Source organism: Squalius cephalus, assembly GCF_949319135.1.
Source record: "Squalius cephalus genome assembly, chromosome: 9".
NCBI classification, from domain to species: Eukaryota; Metazoa; Chordata; class Actinopteri; order Cypriniformes; family Leuciscidae; genus Squalius; species Squalius cephalus.
Genome location: NC_137130.1, coordinates 45,172,799 through 45,194,188, shown reverse-complemented (window position 1 = coordinate 45,194,188; position 21,390 = coordinate 45,172,799). Strand labels below are relative to the sequence as shown.

The window sequence follows — 21,390 nt, the reverse complement described above, 5'->3', positions numbered from 1 at the left end:
GGGGGGGGAACTTAACCATAATGATCGTTTAATTCCACGCATAAAGCTTGCCGCAAAACAGCAGCAAAACCAGCTACTTGCCTCGCAGACATGAGAAATATATCTATAGAAAGCTTTAAATGTCTACTAGGCTCCCTACTAGCCTCCCTCCCAGTGTAGGCCCCTGGAAGCCAGTGTACTAATGACCCCTGTTGAGGCGATGGATGACAGGCGAATGCTTGGATTTCTTGTAATTACCACAAGGATCCGCTGTTAACGATCTGTCCCTCACAGACTGCATGACTTTTTTTGTGACTCTTCGACTAATACAATTCTTCTCGTCAACTAACGTTTAGTCGACTATTAGGGGGCAGCCTTAGAAAAATAAGAATAAGAACATTTCGTGAACATACACTGAACTGTAGAAGTGTGTCACATGTTTGTCCTGTCTTGTTTTGCACTTGGGTGTTGGTTAGGTTAAGTCAGGTGCTCATGCTCATTGTTAGCCCCGCCCGTCTTGTTAGCTAGTTATTGGTTAATTTGCCCCACCTGTTGTGTTCGTTACCCTCCTTTGGTTGCTCCCCTATTTAGTCTCCTTGTGTCTGTAGTCTTGTGTGGTTACGTTGTCTATGTTTGGTGTTCTGTTTCCAGTCCCAGTTCTGTTTCAGAGTTTCTTGTATTTTTCCCCCTCGTGGGTATTTTTGTTATTGTGTTTTTTTATTAAAGTTGATTGATTGATTGATTGATTTTATTTCTGGATCAAACCGGTACAAAAAGAAAGAAACAGTAATCCAAAAGGATAACATGCTAAAGTAAAAATACTTATTTCCAGCATGGTCCTTGGTGTTACACACTGTAAAACAATAAACAGAAACAATGGGCAAGAATAAAGAAAAACAAAAACAAACCCATACAATATGAAGAGGAGGGTAAAAAAAACATCACGTAAAACAAACTAAAACAAAATAAAAACACTATAAAGACTCTCCAAACTATTAATAACTAATTTACCCTATCCCATAAATGTTTTTTGACCTGTGTTTTAAAAATCCCTCTTGATGATAGGAGTTTTGTAGCAGTAGGCAAAATATTCCATGCCATGATACCAGTATAAAAGAAAGAATTTTTAATTGCATTTGTAGCTCTAGGAACTATGCAAGAGCGGATGCTGGCCCTAGTATTATAGCCATGCTGCGTATGGACCATGTTTACGTTAGAGCATAAATATTTGGGGGCATGACCATTAACAATGTTAAACATATGATTTAACTTAAGTTGTTCTACTCTTAGATGTACAGGTAGTAGACCAGCTCTTGTAAACTCCTCCCTACCTATATGAGTACGGGAGGGTACTTTTAATAGGTACCGAATAACATTGTTTTGCAGCACTTGGAATTTATTTTTAAATTTCGCAGTCAACTCAGAAAACCATGCAGAGCAAGCAAAATCTACATGACATTGAATCAGAGTTAATACCAATAATTTCTTTACAGAGGAATCAAAAAGCTTTGTCTTGCGATATAAAAACTTTAACTTACAGGCACATTTGGCTAAAACCTTGGCTGCAATGGCTTCACCTTTAAGTGATTGATCCAATGTTAGACCCAAATATGTAACACTTGATTTGGATACAATTTCAAACCCATTACACATCACCTTTAAAGTATTTGATTTTGCCAGTTTCCTTTTTGTACCAAACAAAATTGATTCAGTCTTGCCCAGATGCATAGAGAGCTTATTGTCTACTAGCCACTGGCTGACAGACTCGAGCTCTATGCCAAGAGTATTTTCAATGTCTTTAACATTACACCCTGGGACAAGTAAAACAGAATCATCAGCATATAATAGCAACTTGCACCGTACCGCAGCTGATATATCATTTATATATACTAAAAATAACAGGGGCCCCAGGATCGAACCTTGGGGCACCCCGCATGTTATACTCTGTGGATCAGACAGGGTCCCCTCAACATCACAGACCTGGGTCCTGTCTGTTAAGAAAGAAGTGAACCATATAAGTGCTGAGTTACTAAAACCCATACACTGTAATTTAGAAATCAAAATCTTATGGTTCACAGTGTCGAATGCTTTTTGCAGGTCAAGTAATAGCATACCAACATAATTCCCTCGATCAAAATTCTGACGCACATAATCAAAAAGGTGAATGAGACAGGTGTCGGTAGAGTATGCAGCTCTAAAGCCAGACTGGAGCTCATATAATAAATCATGCCTGATGAAATACTCCTCCACCTGTTCATACACAAGGCGCTCAAAAATCTTTGATACAGCTGACAGGATTGATACTGGCCTATAATTTCCAACATCAGCTCTGCTACTTTTCTTAAAAAGAGGAACCACTCTGGCATTTTTCATATCGCTTGGAAAAACACCCTGACTTAAGGACAAATTTATAATATGGGTAAGAATACTATATATAACCCCTGCACTATCCCTAAGAAACCTGGAGGGGATAAGATCCAAGCCAGAGGCCTTATTCACTGACAGGGTGGAGAGGATCGCTTTTACTTTATCCTCTGTGACCGGGCTAATTACAAATGCACCTGCAGAGACATTTTTACTTTTATAAAAAGAGTTAACAAAATTTATGCCAAATTTGTCAGAAACACCAGGCAATTTACTGACCAAACTGGCAGCAATGGTTGTAAAATAATGGTTAAAATGACAGGCAATCAGCCGCTTATCAAAACACATCTCATTCTGAATAATAAGCCCCGCTTTTCCAGACTTAGATTTTGCCTTTGCTGTTGATCCCATATCATTGAGAATTTTCCACAGTTTTTTAGGCTGTTTTACATTTGCAGCAATGGAATCAGTATAAAATGTAGACTTAGCTTGCTGTATCTTGCAATTAACTTGATTTCTAAGATAAGCATAAGAGTTATAGTCCGCTGGAAGTTTAGACTTTTTAAACTTTCTGAAACATCTATTACGTTGTCTGATCATGTCAACAATTTCAGATGTCATCCAACATGCACTTCTATGCTTAATTCTTGTTTCCCTCATAGGAGCGACTTCATCAAGAGCTGCTATAAAACGCTGCTTGATGAAGTCGCTCCTATGAGGGAAACAAGAATTAAGCATAGAAGTGCATGTTGGATGACAAGTTCTTCTTGTTTTGGCTGCAATTGAGTCCTCGGTTTTGTTTGTATCTAACGTGACAGAACGTAACCACCACCTTGAGGACTCAGCAGCATGGAGACTCACGGGCTCGTTTCGTGGGAGAGTGAGTCTTTCAGAGGAACCCGTCTCGCTAAATTCAGGGGAATTCGTGGAGGACACAGGGGAGGAGATGCTAGAAGGGAGCACCAACAGTACTCTCCAGTTTGGTCGTTTCGTGACCAAGGACCGACGAGGTTCAGCCCCGAGTGTTTTTCATCGCCGGTTCCCAGGGTTCCAACGCCGGTGACTCCAACGCCGATGATCCCAGGGACTTCGAGACGCAGGAGGAGAAGAAGGACGGGTCACGTCACACCTACCCAGCCAGAGACGGTTCATGCCACGTCTGCCCAGCCAGAGACGGTTCAGGTCAGTTCTGCTCAGTCAGAAACGGTTCAAGTCACGTCTGCCCAGCCAGAGACGGTTCACGTCACGTCTGCCCAGTCAGAGACTGTTCACGTCACGTCTGCCGAGCCTGTGTCTTCGGACAAGATGGCCGACGCGGAGCTGGTGTTCCCTGAGGAGATGGCCACTGGAACATTGTTGGATTATTTTTCAACGCTACGGAAGATCCTAGAAACACCCAGGAATGTTCACGTCACAAATGCTGAGCCTATGTTTCTGGACAAGATGGCCGCCGCCGAGCCTGTGTCTTCGGATAAGATGGCCGCCGTCGAGCTTGTGTCTGAACTTGAACCGGTGGTGTCTGTTCCTGAGTCGGAGCTGGGGGTGCCAGTTCCAGTGCCCGAGCCGGTGGTATCAGTTCCAGGACCCGAGCCGGTGGGGCCAGTTCCAGTGCCCGAGCCGGTAGCGTCTGGGACATTGTCAGATTACTTCGAGCGTCTGGCCAGAATCCTGGAGAGACCTTTTGGACCCACAGTGTCTGTTCCTGAGCCGGAGCCAGTGTCTGTTCCTGAGCCGGAGCCAGTGTCTGTTCCGGAGCCAGTGTCCGTTCCTGAGCCGGAGCCAGTGTCCGTTCCAGAGCCGGAGCCAGTGTCCGTTCCAGAGCCGGAGCCAGTGTCCGTTCCAGAGCCGGAGCCAGTGTCCGTTCCAGAGCCGGAGCCAGTGTCCGTTCCAGAGCCGGAGCCAGGGTCCGTTCCAGAGCCGGAGCCAGTGTCCGTTCCAGAGCCGGAGCCAGGGTCCGTTCCAGAACCGTTGGTTCCAGATCTAGTGCCTGAGTTGGTGGTGCCAGTTCCAGTGCCTGAGACGGTGCCGCCAGTTCCTGTTCCTGAGCCGTGGCCGCCCGAGGGGTCTTCGCCGCCGTGGCCGCCCGAGGGTTCTTCGCCGCCGTGGCCGCCCGAGGGGTCTTCGCCGCCGTGGCCGCCCGGGGGTTCTTCGCCGCCGTGGCCGCCCGAGGGTTCTTCGCCGCCGTGGCCGCCCGAGGGGTCTTCGCCGCCGTGGCCGCCCGAAGGGTCTTCGCCGCCGTGGCCGCCCGAGGGGTCTTCGCCGCCCTGGCCGCCCGAGGGAAAGTCTCCACCCTGGTCCTCCCATGGACAGTTTGTTCCTCTTGTCTCACCCTGGTCTGTCCCTCCCGTCCCGCCCTGGTCTGTCCCTCCCGTCCCGCCCTGGTCTGTCCCCGTCCCCCCCGTCCCGCCCTGGTCTGTCCCCCCCGTTCTAGTGGAGTGTCTGGAAGCCACTCCTTAAGGAGGGGGTTATGTCACATGTTTGTCCTGTCTTGTTTTGAACTTAGGTGTTGGTTAGGTTAAGTCAGGTGCTCATGTTCATTGTTAGCCCCGCCCGTCTTGTTAGCTAGTTATTGGTTAATTTGCCCCACCTGTTGTGTTCGTTACCCTCCTTTGGTTGCTCCCCTATTTAGTCTCCTTGTGTCTGTAGTCTTGTGTGGTTACGTTGTCTATGTTTGGTGTTCTGTTTCCAGTCCCAGTTCTGTTTCAGAGTTTCTTGTATTTTTCCCCCTCGTGGGTATTTTTGTTATTGTGTTTTTTTATTAAAGTTCTTCTTGTTTTGGCTGCAATTGAGTCCTCGGTTTTGTTTGTATCTAACGTGACAAAGTGTAACTCATACCGTAATCTCACCATATAAAGGTGCATGAGGTATTTGTTCCCTCTGGGCTATGAAGGCTCTGATAATATCAAACATGTTGAAAGTTGCCCAAGAGCCAATGACTCTTCTGACTCTCTGCCAACTTCCAACATGTCTGATATTATTAAAGCCAGTTGGTAGAGAGTTTAGTTATTGGACCTATTAGTGTTCCCCCTCAGTAATTATGCAAATTAGTCTACTAAACAGAAGACTAATAGTCTAATGTTAAGTCTAAGTAATGTTAAGTTCATATTGTTAGAGGTGATTTTATGTTTCAGTAACTGAAACTGGGTGTGATAGGGTCAAGACCAGGATTAAGAAACACTGATCTCGTTGTCTCTTTTTTCTCTTACTAGTTATTGATACTGCTGGTGACTGCCACTGCACTCCCATCTTCTGCGATAATAGACAGGTGAGATGTGCCATGGTCATCAGGCGCATTATCAAGGTCCTCCTGCTCATCATAGCTCTTTTGTTTGATGTCATCTTTAATCTTACTCCTGATGTGGTCCGCAAAGCTCACTGAGGTCATTTTTTGGACAATCTGTGAGTGTGAAACAAAATTGACAAAATATCAATACGTAAATATACACAGCAAAATCCCAAGTGTTAAATCTGCTCAGAGTGCATATTGGCTGCGTTTACACGGGCACAATTTTTTATATGTTTTTTTGCACTTGCATGCGTGTAAACACAAAAAATCTGCATAAGATCCGAGATTTTTTTACATCTGATCTGAGCCACCCTCATTTCAAAAACGCTGTTGGACAATGTTGATAAAATCAACCCAAACAAACACACCCCTCTCTTTAATTCTCCGCCTACAAAACTCAGACTCCAATCCTAACAGCCCTGCTCAAGTCAGCCTTGAACCCCGATCCCCTGCATGTGAGTCGAGTACACAATAGTAATAACAAACAAGAGTTGGTTGTTAGTTGCCAACAGAACAGCACAACGATCCAAAAATCGGATCGCTTACTCCAACTTTAAGTATACTTGACTTATAATGACAGAAAAGTCTACGTTTATTTGGCCTAAACTTGTACTCAATCTTTGATCGAGATATACTTAAAAGTATAATTAAAGGGATGGTTCGGAGTAAATTCAACCTAGGGTCCTTGAATTCAACCTCAAGCCAGTTTCCTAATTTTGCCCCTTTGGAGTCCCAGAATTGATATTTTTGGGTGAACTCTCCCTTTAAAACAGGGATGGGGAATGAATAAAAACGCCTCGGTTACAACTGTAACCTCGGTTCCCTGAAGAGGGAACGAGCGTTGCGTCGAGTTTGACGCTATGGGAACGCTTTGCGTGATGACGTCTTGAAGCACATGTAAAATCAGTCCAATGGTGTGGCGGAACGTCAGAGGCGGGTGACGTCACATACCAGGAAGCTATAAAAGCCGGCCTGAAACAGAAAACGAAAGCTTCTTAAAGTCTGAAGTCGTGCTGACAGGCATGAAGGAGATATGGCAAGGTGACGCAACGCTCGTTCCCTCTTCAGGGAACCGAGGTTACAGTCGTAACCGAGGCGTTCCCTTTCAAGGGAACTCGCGTTGCGTCGAGTTTGACGCTATGGGAACGTCTATACCAACGCCTCCATAGCTACAAATGTCTGTCCTGTGTGAAATCTGGTGAGCAGCACTAGGAAGACAAAACATGAGACCCTGGAGCAGAGTCTAGATCCAGAGAGTAGAACCTGACGAAAGTGTGCGGTGAGGACCAGCCTGCCGCATCACAAACGTCCTGTAACGACACTCCTGAAATAAGGGCCTTAGAGGCCGCCATACTCCTCGTAGAGTGCGACCGGACAGCCAAAGGAGAAGGCTGTCCAGCCGCCTCATAAGCAAGTGAGATAGCCTCGACCACCCACTTGCTCATCCTTTGCTTAGACACCGGACCTCCTTTGTTAGGGGACCCAAAGCATACAAACAACTGATCACTTTTGCGCCACAGGGCAGCTCTGTGGACATAGGCGTCTAACGCCCAAACTGGGCAAAGCAAATTATTAGCCTCCTGGTACGCATTCTGAAAAGGAGGAGGACAAAAGGCCTGCAGAACAATAGGTCTGACCACATTAGTGGGGACCTTGGGGACATAACCCGGTCTCGGATGTAGAAAAGCTTTAACCATACCCGGTGCAAACTCTAAGCATGACGGAGCAACCGACAATGCTTGCAGATCCCCAATTCTCTTGAGAGAAGAAATAGCCAGAAGGAAAAGAGCTTTCAGGGTTAGAAACTTCTCAGGAACCTCCTCAATGGGCTCAAAGGGGGCCAGGGATAAGCCTTGTAGCGCAATGGACAAATCCCAAGGTGGCACCCTAGAGCGAACTGCAGGCCTCAGCCTCCAAGTGCCACGAAGGAAACGAGATATTAAAGGGTCTTTCCCCACAGACATTCCACCCAAAGGAATGTGGTAAGCACCTATGGCCGCCACATAAACCTTTAAAGTGGACGGGGTCAGACCTGCCGTGAACCGGTCCTGCAGGAACTCCAGCACTGTACCAATTGGGCAGTTAACTGGGTCCAACCGACGGTCACTACACCAAGAAGTGAACACTCTCCACTTCAGGGCATAAAGTTTCCTCGTGGAGGGAGCTCTGGACTGCAGAATGGTCTCAACAACCTCAGTTGAGAGACCTGACTCTATGAGCTGGGCCCCCTCAGAGGCCAAGCCCACAGGTTCCACAGTTCTGGGCGGGGGTGGAATATTGAACCCCCTGCTTGGGACAGAAGGTCCCTCCTGACAGGAAGCTCCAGAGGATGCCCGTCGAGGAGGGACACAAGATCGGGAAACCATACTCTGCCCGGCCACCGCGGGGCTATAAGAAGCAGGCAAATCCGGTCCCTGCGAACTCTCTCCAGAACTCCCGGGAGCAGAGCAACTGGGGGAAAGGCGTACAGGCGTAGCCTCGGCCATGCCTGTACCATAGCATCCAGTCCGAGAGGAGCTGGATGCGTGAGGGAGAACCAAAGTGGACAGTGAGACGTCTCTCGAGACGCAAACAGATCCACTTGTGCTTGGCCAAACTCCCTCCATATCAACTCCACCACCTCGGGGTGGAGCCTCCATTCCCCGGGCCTCGGCCCCTGTCTCGACAGAGTGTCTGCTCCTATATTCTGGACCCCGGGGATGTAGGCTGCCCTGAGTGACAGCAACTTCCCCTGGGACCACAGGAGGATATGGCGTGCCAGATTTGATAATGGGCGCGAGCGCAAACCCCCTTGGTGGTTGATATAGGCGACTACCGACGTGTTGTCTGTATGCACTAACACATGGTGCCCCCTGAGATCTGTGATGAAGCTCCTCAGAGCCCGGAAGACAGCTAACATCTCTAGGCGATTGATATGCCAGGAATGATGATGGTCTTCCCACAGACCTTGAGATGAGCGACACTCTAGGATCGCTCCCCAACCCGTGAGGGAAGCATCCGTCGTTAGCAGTTTGCGACGACAAGGAGCTCCCAACACTGGGCCCTGGGACAGGAACCAAGGTTTCTTCCACATAACCAGGGCACGTAAGCATCGCCGCGTGACCTTGATTGTGCGAAATGGGTTGCCCCTCGGGGAAAACCCCCTGGTCCTGAGCCACCACTGCAGGGGCCTCATGTGTAGCAGTCCAAAAGGTATCACGTTGGAAGCTGCTGCCATGAGACCCAACAGTCTCTGAAACTGTTTGACAGTGAGTAGCTGGCCTAGCTTTACACTTTTCACAGCTGCAAGGATGGACTCTATACGTGGCGGTGACAGGCGCGCCTGCATCGACACTGAATCCCAAACTACGCCTAGAAAAGTGGTCCTCTGGAGAGGAGAAAGCACACTCTTCTTGGCGTTCAGCCGTAACCCCAACTCTTTCATGTGGGCGAGAACAACATCTCGATGTTGAACCGCCAACTGATGCGACTGAGCTAAAATCAACCAATCGTCGATGTAGTTCATGATGCGAATACCCTGGAGGCGCAGGGGCGCCAGAGCTGCATCCATGCATTTGGTGAAAGTGCGGGGTGATAAAGCTAGGCCGAATGGAAGTACTCGATATTGGTATGCTTTGCCCCCGAAAACAAACCTCAGGAACTTCCAATGACACGGACGGATGGAAATATGGAAATATGCGTCCTTGAGGTCTATCGTGACAAACCAGTCCTCGGACCTGATCTGTGGCACGATCTGTCTCAATGTTAACATTTTGAACTTGAGCTGCATGACTGACTCGTTCAGAACTCGAAGATCTAAAATGGGACGCAATCCCCCGTCCTTCTTCGGAACTATGAAATACCGGCTGTAAAACCCGGTTTCCCTGTTGGAGGGAGGTACATATTCTATGGCCCCTTTCTCTAACAGAGTGTTTACTTCCTGTTCCATAACCAGAACCTGCTCGGGACCCACCACTGTGGGCAGGACCCCCATAAACCGAGGTGGGCGTTTCTTGAATTGTATCTGATACCCTTTTTCCACGGTCTGCAGGACCCAACGAGAAACATTTGACAGTAGCTTCCACGCTGTCAGAGATTCTACTAAAGATACCAGCCTCTCGAGACTGGTTTCTGGATTTTGTTGTTGTTGAGTAGTCAGTTCGTCGCCCTGTAGCGGCGCACCGGCAGGGAACGACCGAACAGACTGCTCTAACACCCTCCTCGGAGGGGGCGGGCATCCCGAGGCCACTACGTTTCCGGGTGGTCCTTGAGATATGTGCTCGCCGGAGACCGCTGCGCCCTGTAACACCGGAGGCGGCAGGGTTGGCAGAACGGTCCCCTGAGGGTACCGAAGAGAGACGGGCACCGTAAAAAGAGGTGTTGACCGCTCTGCTTCGGGGGGGACTACCCTCATTTGTCCTGAGCCCTCGGACGTCAGGACTTCTTCCCAGCAGCCTTCTTGGCGGTAATAACGGTCCGCAGATCCGTTCTACCCCTCGAGGGCTGCTGGGTTTGAGAGCGCCCTCCGTGTCCCCGAGATTTTTGTGGGGGAGCACGGGAGGACACACTCTGTTTCTGAGTGGCACGGTGCTCAGCGCTCTTCTTAGAGGAGTGAGGCTGCTCCCGCTCAGCAGCCTCAAAGAAAGAACGGCGGGGGAGAAGTTTTTGGAGAGCAGCTGCTTGTTTAGAAGCTTCTATTGATTTTGCTACCGCACTATTAACTGCATCGCCAAACAAACCAACAGTGGAGACCGGAGAATCCAAGAGAACATGCTTCTCTTTATCTTTTAGATCGCTCAGATTGAGCCACAGATGCCTCTCAGTGGCCACCAGGGCTGCCATAGACCGCCCGATTGATTTAGCGGTCTCCTTGGTGGCCCTGAGAGACAGATCTGTGGCCCTGCGTAGTTCTGCCACAGTGTCAGGACCAATTCCCCCGCCCTCCTCTAAATCACCCAAAAGTTCAGCCTGATAGGCTTGCATAATGGACATCGTATGCAGACACGCTGCAGCTTGACCAGCGGCTGCATACGATTTATGAACCAGGGACGATGTCATTTTAACTGGCTTAGATGGAAGTGTAGGAGCCTTCAGGGAAGATGCCGTTGCTGGAGAGAGATAGCTCGCAAGCGTCTCCTCCACCTTCGGCATCTCCCCATAACCATACTCTTTATATTTATAAATTGAAGAGTAGTGAGATGTGTGTGGTGTAAAAACTCTGTATGACACTGGTTTCCCCCACGATCTCGACACCTCGGTGTGGAGATCGGGGAAAAACGGAAGGCTCCTGCTCTGGGGCTGCGCACGAGATGGCAGGAAGCGTTCGTCGAGCTTGCTTTTCGAACGAACGTCCTGCCTATCCTCTGGCCACTCAATAGAAAGTCTGTCAACTGCTCTAGTGATTACATCGAGCAGTTCCTCAAACGCGTGAGACTGAGGTGGCGAATCCTCAGACTCAGCGTCAATACTCACAACATCCAACTCCTCAGAGCTGGATAGTTGCAGTACTGGTGCCTCCATCGGGGGGGAAGAAACCGCAGCGCGTGCTTCCACACCCTGATGAGAGGCACTGGATCTGTCAGAAAGAGGCTGAGATAAGGCAGAGCCCGTCTCAACATCCACTGACAGATCCATTTGCGAACCCCAGGTCTGAGATCGCCGCCGAGCCTCAGCCGCGGCGGGACCCGAGCCCTGGGGAACGTGGTCGGGATTGAACCGAGCCAAGCGGGATCGGAGCGTACGCAATGGAAGCGCACAGCAATGCACACAGTCACCACCCTCGAGTGCTGACCGGGCATGCTCCTCTCCCAAACAAACAACACAAAGAGTGTGAGTATCACCTCCCGTTAAATAACGCGGGCAGGGATGGACACACACTCTAAACTGCTGCTTGCTCGCCATACTGAATATATATATATATAGACAGACAACACCAAATAACAAAGACAGATTTCAACACAGAGCGCAACTGAAGACTCAGAAAGCTTTCGTTTTCTGTTTCAGGCCGGCTTTTATAGCTTCCTGGTATGTGACGTCACCCGCCTCTGACGTTCCGCTACACCATTGGACTGATTTTACATGTGCTTCAAGACGTCATCACGCAAAGCGTTCCCATAGCGTCAAACTCGACGCAACACGAGTTCCCTTGAAAGGGAACTCACCTGCCTGTAGCCTTAGTTATCCTGAAGACATTGATTAGCTTGTTCAGGTGTGTTTGATTAGGGGTGGAACTAAACTCTGCAGGACCAGCATTCCCCACCCCTGCTCTAAAACTATCCAGTATAGGCCCAAGGAATATATAAGTATATTAGAGTTGAGTTGAGTTCACCTCAATCATGTTTTCATGAAGTGGGTCTCCCAGTTTACTCTTTTGGGCATCAGCGAAGCGGAAGGCCTCTATCATACGATGATAGGTCAAAGTCTTGTTCTGTATTGTGGACACACTGCTGCTTGAGATGTTGTAGCCTGAAATGAAATGCTTAATTATTTGAACTGAAAATTAAAAGAATTAAAGACTTAGATTCAAGACAGAGAGATTACTAAACCTATGTTTCACACTGTACAAGTCTTTTGGTCCTTTACAATTGTTGCTTTTCAGAGTTTTTGATAGGATCTCAACATATTAATGGTGAATGTCTGGAGTAACTCATGGTTGAGCAAAAGATGGTGGCATGAACAGCCTGTTTTACAGAACAAACACAAGGTAATTTGAATAGACCTACATTAATATAAAGCTAACAGGACATGTTGTGTTGGTCATTTAGAGAAGGTATACTGTAGTTTCTCACATACAGTATGTCATCAACTCCTGTGCTTCATAAGGTTCCTCATATGGCTGAATTTGATCTGCCTGCCAGATTATTACCAACCCTAACTCATTGAGGCCGCTAACTGATTGGGTAATCATAACCTCACCCCACCCTTAATCCTAACCCCAACCATACTGGTCACCTATGCCATGGGCCGGTCCTGAATGAAGTGATGGCTGTCTTAATATGGAAATTATTTGGAGTAATTAGAGAGTGCTGGCCTTAGCACTCCCTAACTGTAATCCACACACACACACACACACACACACACACACACACACACACACACACACACACACACACCTTTGAGTATGTTGAGGATCAGAGCGAGTACGGGTCCACCAAATGGAGCATCAGGAGCATGAAATATGTATTTCCCCACAGTAAAGTTTAATGCATACTCATTCAGCACTGGTTGATAATTCTTCAGGTCCTCGCGTGTTATAATCCCTCCTGTGTTATGAGAAACAAAAATGGTAACACTTTAAAAAATGGGTGCACTAATAAGCATTCGTTCATGCTTAACTAATGTATAGAGGAGTTAATGTTTGACTCATGAAGAACTAAACCATTCATTAAAGATTATTGCACAACAACTAATAAAGAGTCTATCTGATTAATAGATTAGGTACTATATGAATGCTATTAATTAAATGTGTCATCATGTATTAATTCCTTAGCAACATAGTATTAACTAATAATGTAAAATAAATTTTTAGTTGCAGATGCAGTAATCATAAAAATAATAATAAACTTTATTTTATAAATAAAGTAGCTTCTCAAGGCACTTTACACAATAAAATAGACAGATAAAATTGCAAAGGGCACAAAACAAATAAAGAACACATAGGAATACAAAATAGTGAAAGGCATAAAAAAAAAAGTTAACATAAAAAAATACATTCATTCTCATGATTACCTGTGCAGTTAAGCATGAATCAATGCATATTAGTGCACCATACTGTAAAGTGTTTACACAAAAGATTCAATGCATATTAGTGCACCGTACTGTAAAGTGTTTACACAAAAGATTGAGACAGATTTGCATACTTTGATAATATTAAGTCACAAGATCCTTTAGATATGAGTCAAATTTAAGCATGAAATAACCTGCAGTATTAATATCTTCCACTATAGTCTGAGTCAATGATCCATCATAAAAGGCATCTGGTCCTTCTTCTGCTATCTTCTTAAAGGTGAGAGCTAGTTTAGGAAAACTTATAATGTCATTTTCCTTCAAGGTGTTATTATTTGAGTCACAAAACACTTCACTGGAAAGAAGAGACAGAAGTGCAGAAATCAGATGATGCCATCACATTTAAAAGGCAGATGCGTTAGAGACCCTGGTGTAAATAGAGACATATAGTATTATAATAGTGTTAGATCTGTCTTGTAGAATAATTTCCACTGACAAAGTATGTTTTTTAAATTTTTAAAAAATATCCTAGTTTTTTGCTAGTTTACAAATGACACATTCTCACCACAATGTTTTATCTTTCAGAATTGTTCCACTAGTCTCATTGATGGCATAAGCCAATGCCTTGCCAATCCGAAAGCCCTCTGATGCCAGCTTTATACTGGGCTCAAACAGCTCCTTCCATTTCAGTCTCCCGTGTCTTTGGTGTGCCAGCGCATAACCACGCAGTTCTCCTGGCACAGCTATAAACAACCCTGCTATTCACACAAAACAGAGGAGTGGTCACATCATTCAATGGCCAAACTGGCAAGAAATCATCAGAGCTGCTTTAATGTGTGGACCAATGTGCTTCTACTGAATCTGTGCTGCATTTAGTCATCATGGAGGCTGAATTTGGGGATATAAAGATTTATGGTGGTTTACCTGGTATTGCTTTCTTGGGGTCATTGCCAAACATGTTCTCTGAAGCACTCATTGGAGCAGTTTCTCTTGCATTAATTGTCTCCACCTTTCCTGAAGATGAAAAAATACACTTTTTGTTTAACACAAAAAATGTGTCTCAGTAGTCAAGAGGTTGCAGTGATTGGCCAAAGAGGACACTGAAGAATTTAAGAATCTAACTTGTGATCTTTAATAGCAAGCTGTTGGTGCAGCTTTAAGAAAGCCAACATACACTCACCTAAAGGATTATTAGGAACACCATACTAATACTGTGTTTGACCCCCTTTCGCCTTCAGAACTGCCTTAATTCTACATGGCATTGATTCAACAAGGTGCTGAAAGCATTCTTTAGAAATGTTGGCCCATATTGATAGGATAGCATCTTGCAGTTGATGGAGATTTGTGGGATGCACATCCAGGGCACGAAGCTCCCGTTCCACCACATCCCAAATATGCTCTATTGGGTTGAGATCTGGTGACTGTGGGGGCCATTTTAGTACAGTGAACTCATTGTCATGTTCAAGAAACCAATTTGAAATGATTCGAGCTTTGTGACATGGTGCATTATCCTGCTGGAAGTAGCCATCAGAGGATGGGTACATGGTGGTCATAAAGGGATGGACATGGTCAGAAACAATGCTCAGGTAGGCCGTGGCATTTAAACGATGCCCAATTGGCACTAAGGGGCCTAAAGTGTGCCAAGAAAACATCCCCCACACCATTACACCACCACCACCAGCCTGCACAGTGGCAACAAGGCATGATGGATCCATGTTCTCATTCTGTTTACGCCAAATTCTGACTCTACCATCTGAATGTCTCAACAGAAATCGAGACTCATCAGACCAGGCAACATTTTTCCAGTCTTCAACTGTCCAATTTTGGTGAGCTCATGCAAATTGTAGCCTCTTTTTCCTATTTGTAGTGGAGATGAGTGGTACCCGGTGGGGTCTTCTGCTGTTGTAGCCCATCCGCCTCAAGGTTGTGCGTGTTGTGGCTTCACAAATGCTTTGCTGCATACCTCGGTTGTAACGAGTGGTTATTTCAGTCAAAGTTGCTCTTCTATCAGCTTGAATCAGTCGGCCCATTCTCCTCTGACCTCTAGCATCAACAAGGCATTTTCGCCCACAGGACTGCCGCATACTGGATGTTTTTCCCTTTTCACACCATTCTTTGTAAACCCTAGAAATGGTTGTGCGTGAAAATCCCAGTAACTGAGCAGATTGTGAAATACTCAGACCGGCCCGTCTGGCACCAACAACCATCCCACGCTCAAAATTGCTTAAATCACCTTTCTTTCCCATTCTGACTTTCAGTTTGGAGTTCAGGAGATTGTCTTGACCAGGACCACACCCCTAAATGCATTGAAGCAACTGCCATGTGATTGGTTGATTAGATAATTGCATTAATGAGAAATTGAACAGGTGTTCCTAATAATCCTTTAGGTGAGTGTATATCTGTGATGTATACTGTAAAGCCTTGCTGTAAAAAATCTGACAGTATCATACCATTTTCCATTTAAACAGTAATATACCGTATAAAACAATGCATTCTGGGTAATATTTTTCATTTTTGAGAAAATAGCCTACAGGAATATACTGTGAATTAACAGTGCTCAAAATCGACACTCAGAGGCTGTGTTCCAAATCCCACCCTATACCCTCATTCACTATTCCCTACATTAGTTCTCAATACAGTCTACTTGACAGAGTGAATGAAAAGAAGTGAGTGAATTCAGACACTGATGAACTCCTGATAATTAGAATCAGTGAAGGACAAGAACAGAAAAAAAGAGACGAGCAGAAACACAAGAACTACAACTGACTTCCAGTCACACTGTTTTACAAGTTTACAAACCAGTTTGATATTATTTCTTTCATACATGTACAAATGTACTTGTTGAGAATTAACAGGGATTTAGATGTTTTATTGAAAATAATAAAGTTTGTAGTCGTCATTATGGTGATCGGTGTTATTTGTAACATTATAAAGACAGTTTGTCAGTTTGTCGCCATAATGGCTGTTAAAGATTTATTACAGTAACCAACTGCTTGTAAACCTCACTCCCCTGATCTCAAGAGGCGCTCTAGCGACTGATGCTAGTGGCTGTGGTCTTTAGCCTCCTTGTTAGAGTTCCTGACTCCCATGTCGGAGACCACAGCTTGAATGCCCGCTGGGAGAGGGTTGAGTAGATCCGGTTACACATAGGCTTAATTCGCGAGTGGGACATGTCCCCACCACTTTTTGCCAGGGTCGATATTGTCCCTACCACTTTTTTAAACATTTTGTGGCATGGATGTACTTAATTCAAATGAAACATCTACAGCTGACTAGCAGAGCATTCATTTAGTTCGTTAGTTATATAAGAGGCGATCTGGCGCTGGAATGTGTGGTTTTTTAATCATGTGAGTGTTTGTTGCTGCAGTTATCAGTGGCAGAAGGCAACTTGGCACTTTTGCACTTCACAGACGAGCGCCTCATTTGCTTAATGCCATCACGATGACTCTTTATTCGTTCCGGTGAAATCACAAATCAAATGCATACAAACGTGTCCACACTCTTGACATACAATTACAGATGAACATCTTTGGTTTTAATGGGAAAAAAAAACTATGCAATTGTGGATAAGAACCCAGAACCTCTCTGACATGCTTAACAAAAGTTCTACCACTAGACCGTAATGGCACAAGAGGCTTCCATGCAAATCTACGTATTGATTAACTGGCGTGAAAGAATCTTGGTACCAACAATATATTGTATTAAAGTAGATGTAATTTAAGGATGAAACTGTCACGTCAAACATATCTTCTATGTTGAATATAATTTACTGCATTTGATAATTAAATAAATAAATGTGCTGCGGGGATCAAAGTGAAGCGCGACTCTTTAATTATGTACATGCATTAGGGCTGCACGATTTTGGGGAAAAATCTAATAGTGATTTTTTTTTTTTTGGGGGGGGGGGTTAAAATGACAATTTATTAATTAAAATGAATTATTAAATATGCGATTTATTGGCCCAACATTTATTAATATAAAAAATATAAGAAATGTTGTTCCAGATCTTGAAAAGATGTTGATCTAGAAACCTGTTGGATGAAACACATTAACACCTGGTCAAGGTATGGTTTGCTAATATAAAAATTGCACATTTGTGCCCAAGTAAGAGTGTGGCAGGAATTGTTTCTGAAGGCACTTGACCTCACGCTGCTCTAGGGAAACTACTTCTTTAATAATGCACCATAAGTTGTTTTGATTGAAATGTATCTTCTGAATGGCAAAGTTTTGTTTGTTTGTTTGTTTGTTTGTTCCTTGAACTGTTGCCATTGTCTGGTTTAAGTATCTCAAAGCCCATGTACCTGTTGATGGGTTGTATATGGTGAAAACCCCGCCTCCTCCGATGCCCATGCTGTGGGGATTAATCACACTCACACACAGCAGAGCAGCAATGGCAGCATCGACTGCTGAACCGTTACGCTTCAACATGTCCCTGCAAACACAAAGAGCTCTGTGTTAATTCAATCACTCCATATTAGCAATGTAGACTCTGGAGTTGCAAAAGTCTCAACGCTAACGCATGGAATCTTTCCCAGAAACATAAATGTGACTCTTTGTAATCGTACCTCCCGATGGTAGAGCAAACTTTGGCATCCGCTGCCACTGCTGCTTTAGCATAGCACTCTTCAGAGGGTCTCTTATGGAGTGTAACTATGAGTACTATCAAAACCACTGCAATCAGAAATGTGACGAACAAGCATCTGAAACCACCAGAGTTTGAGAAATGAGAAATTTATTTATCACACAAACAGAAATCATTTTATTTATTTTGTAGGCTGCCATGCACTTATCTCTTCCTTATGTTATGAACTGGCAAATATTCATATATATATATATATATATATATATATATATATATATATTAGGGGTGTCGCAATATACCGCTGTTGACGATAATCGTGATATTCAAAGCATGAAATATCGACATCGTGTTAATTTAGAGTGTGACAATATACCGGTATTGGCGATAACCACAATGTTTAAAATGAATAGGACTCTTATGATAACATGACACGTAAATACTACAGCGCCAGTAGGCCTACCTTGTTGACCTCTCAAGTGGCAGTATCGCATCCGCGGACACCTGTCAAATAAGAAGACGACGCAGCGCTCGTCCGCGCAGCTAGAGTGAAACACTCTGTCCACACCCGAAAATAAGTAAGCTCGCCAGTAATAAGAACAGAGTTCTTCGGCTTCAAAGAAAACAGCATCTTAGAGGTGGTCGCACACCGGACGAGAAGCGCAGCGCCACGTCTTTAAAATTCGAACACATTCTGTATGAGTGTACACACACCGGCGGCGCACAGCAACGGCTCAGGACCGTGTTCAAAATCCTGCCGCGACACAAAGCACCATTTACATAGTTTTATATTAAATTTACATTATATTTGTCTCAAATCATCCTAAATGATTTCACCCTGTGCTGCAATATAGCCTACATTTAATTTTACATTTATTTACAGAAATCAGCTGCTTGAATGAAAATTGCAGATGTTATCGGATTTTCAGGTGATATTCTCAATGCATTCGGACGCTCTGAGGTAAAGTGTTCAGATCACAGACTCAGCAACTATTGTATTGAATTGTACAGTATAATCTGTAACAGTACAGGATAAACTTCACATGCTTGTCTTCCTTCACAAAAATTTGCCATAGATTGAGTAGGCTACGCAAGAATTAAAAATGCATGTGCCTTGTGTTTATCAGTATCCTTATGTTTGTTGGGTAAAAAAGAAAAACTATATAAACAAAATAAAAATTAATTTGACTGATAACTACTACCCCGCCCCCGAGTTTGAGGTGCCATCTTCGGGCGAAACACATTTTTGCTGATGTTAGCAAAGATGCTGCCGAGACAGGGTCAACAAGCGTGCTCGTCAAACGACACTGGCGGAGTGCAGCCGGGGTAAGCCTGTCAACAAAACGTCAACAGCAAAGTTAACTAGTGCAATTACTAAATGGATCGCCACAGATTGCAGGACCATCAACATAGTACAGGACTGGGGGCTTCAGGACATCATTCAGATCGCCACAGGCGACCCATTATACAAGCTACCTTCGAGGGGAACTATTGTTAAAAGAATGCATGAACTGTACGACGTTGAAAAAACTACGAAAGTGAGGCAGTTGGCAGAATGTACTTTTATTGCACTTACAGGAGACCACTGGACATCAGTAAGTAACCAAAACTACCTCAGTGTAACAGCACACCTAATCGATTACATCTGGCAGCTGCACTCATTTACTTTAGGCATGTTAAAAACAGAAGAAGACTGGTTTAGACTGGTTAACCAGTTTCTTAAAGTTGCAAATGAGTGGGAGATAATAGGAAAGGTCACAACTATAGAAACAGACAGCGCTCGCAATATGATATGACCGTGAATAAGTCTTTCTGCATCTGGCAGCGATGGAAACGGTCGTAATCTAGCGAGATTTCTAAGATGGAAAAATGCAGTTTTTGATACCATTTTAATATGGGCATCAAACATCAGTTCTGGGTCAAAGATAACGCCAAGATTGCACACTTGAGAGGACGGAGTAACAAAGTCATTGCTAGTAAACAAATTTGAACTGTTAAGTTTAAGTAGAGCCGTTGGCGTACCGACAAATAGAAATTCTTGTTGAGCTTAAGAAAATTGTCATGCATCCAGGCTTTTATCTCATCCAAGCAGGTGGTAAGAGCTGTAACTGCAAGGTTTGGATTAGGGTGCATGCTGATATACTGTAGATCTACATATCGTCAGCATAGCAATGAAACCCTAACCCAGACTTACGAATGATGTCACCAAAGGCAACATATAAATGCTAAATAAGATGGGACCAAGCACAGACCCTTATGGGACACCCTGCTGAACTAGTGTTGGTACAGATTTGTTTTTCCCCAAAGACACAAACTGGAATCAATTAGTGAGATAGGATGTTAGCAGTACCAGAGATTCCTAACCATACAGACAGTCTTTCAAGAAGGACAGCATGAGATATTGTGTCAAAAGCAGCAATGTTGTCTAAGACACTACAGGCACCCATATAAGCAGAAATGAGAAGATCATTTGTGACCCGGACGAGAGCAGTCTCAGGACTATGACCTGATCCAGACTGAAATGGCTCTAGGAGATTGTTGATGGACAGGTATTGCTGTAGCTGGCCAACTATAACTCGTTCCAGGACCTCAGCCAGAAAAGGTAGATGGGCAATAGGCCTATAGTTAGACAAATCCTCAACATCACAACCAGTCTTTTTAAGGACTGGTGTGATGGCAGCTAACTTGAGGGCCAAAGGAACCTGACCAGTTAATAAAGAGTGATTAATGAGTACATGCTTCATCACCTTCTTGACTTGCTTGTGAGACAACCCATTATTGAATAGCCCCTGTCCACCAGTTTAAAGAAACTGTAAAATAATAACAGTTTGGTTTTAGAATTACAAGGCTGGTATGCCATACAAAAAGACAGATTCTCTCAAATTAACACTTTCACTGGAAAAAATAGCAAAGATTAAAAAAAATGGAACTTTCTTTCGCTCTATCAATTTCAATGCATTAAATAAAAATACAATATTACCGTAGTCCGAGGAGGAGTTGAAAGGAGAGCCGTTGTGTAGGCCCAGCAGATTTGATGTAATAATTGTCAGAGAAACAGACGGTTGAGTAATCACATGGTACCCGCTGGACCGCTGCTTCCTGTCTAGCTGTTTCCTGTTCGTGTCTGCAAACCTGCAAACATTGCCTTCACAGATCTGTTGAGCTTTATTTCAAACTGGTAAACCTAGCCTGTTGTGCATACCATTTTCATTAGTCCATCTGTGGTGTACGCCCTCGAAACAAAAAGATATTTCCATATATTTATGATCAATATATTAAATGGTTTAAATATACTGAAAAATACTGTGTTAATATATTGCCTTAATATATTATAATATAATGAATAATACATAACTGACACTTTTCATATGAGGAAAAAGATTGCCTTAAATTCCTCAAAGATGTTTTACTCAAAGTTCTAAGTTGCTAATATAAAAACATACAAAAGAGTGTCAGGACAAGGATAGACAGTGCATTT

At 44.5% G+C, this 21,390-nt stretch overlaps 1 protein-coding gene across 9 annotated transcripts in view; it reads right to left on the bottom strand.

Moving 5' to 3' along the window:
* Positions 1–21,133, bottom strand: part of LOC307165013 (glutathione hydrolase 1 proenzyme-like) — a 34,252-nt gene extending 13,119 nt beyond the window's left edge. For 2 of the 9 annotated variants that reach the window (XM_079882263.1, XM_079882265.1), the window contains exons 1-8: positions 20,893–21,133; positions 17,635–17,765; positions 14,258–14,347; positions 13,899–14,091; positions 13,528–13,688; positions 12,721–12,870; positions 11,937–12,073; positions 5,550–5,740 (exon numbers count right to left, since the gene is read on the bottom strand). In XM_079882263.1, coding sequence (XP_079738389.1) covers positions 5,550–5,740; positions 11,937–12,073; positions 12,721–12,870; positions 13,528–13,688; positions 13,899–14,091; positions 14,258–14,347; positions 17,635–17,761 — 1,049 coding nt within the window. In that variant the 5' untranslated portion in view covers positions 17,762–17,765; positions 20,893–21,133. Of the gene's footprint in view, positions 1–5,549; positions 5,741–11,936; positions 12,074–12,720; positions 12,871–13,527; positions 13,689–13,898; positions 14,092–14,257; positions 14,348–17,634; positions 17,766–17,898; positions 18,034–20,659; positions 20,723–20,892 lie in introns of those variants that run through there. The other 7 variants (XM_079882260.1, XM_079882261.1, XM_079882264.1 and 4 more) reach the window with 7 other exon arrangements.
* Positions 21,134–21,390: the final 257 nt, after the last annotated feature.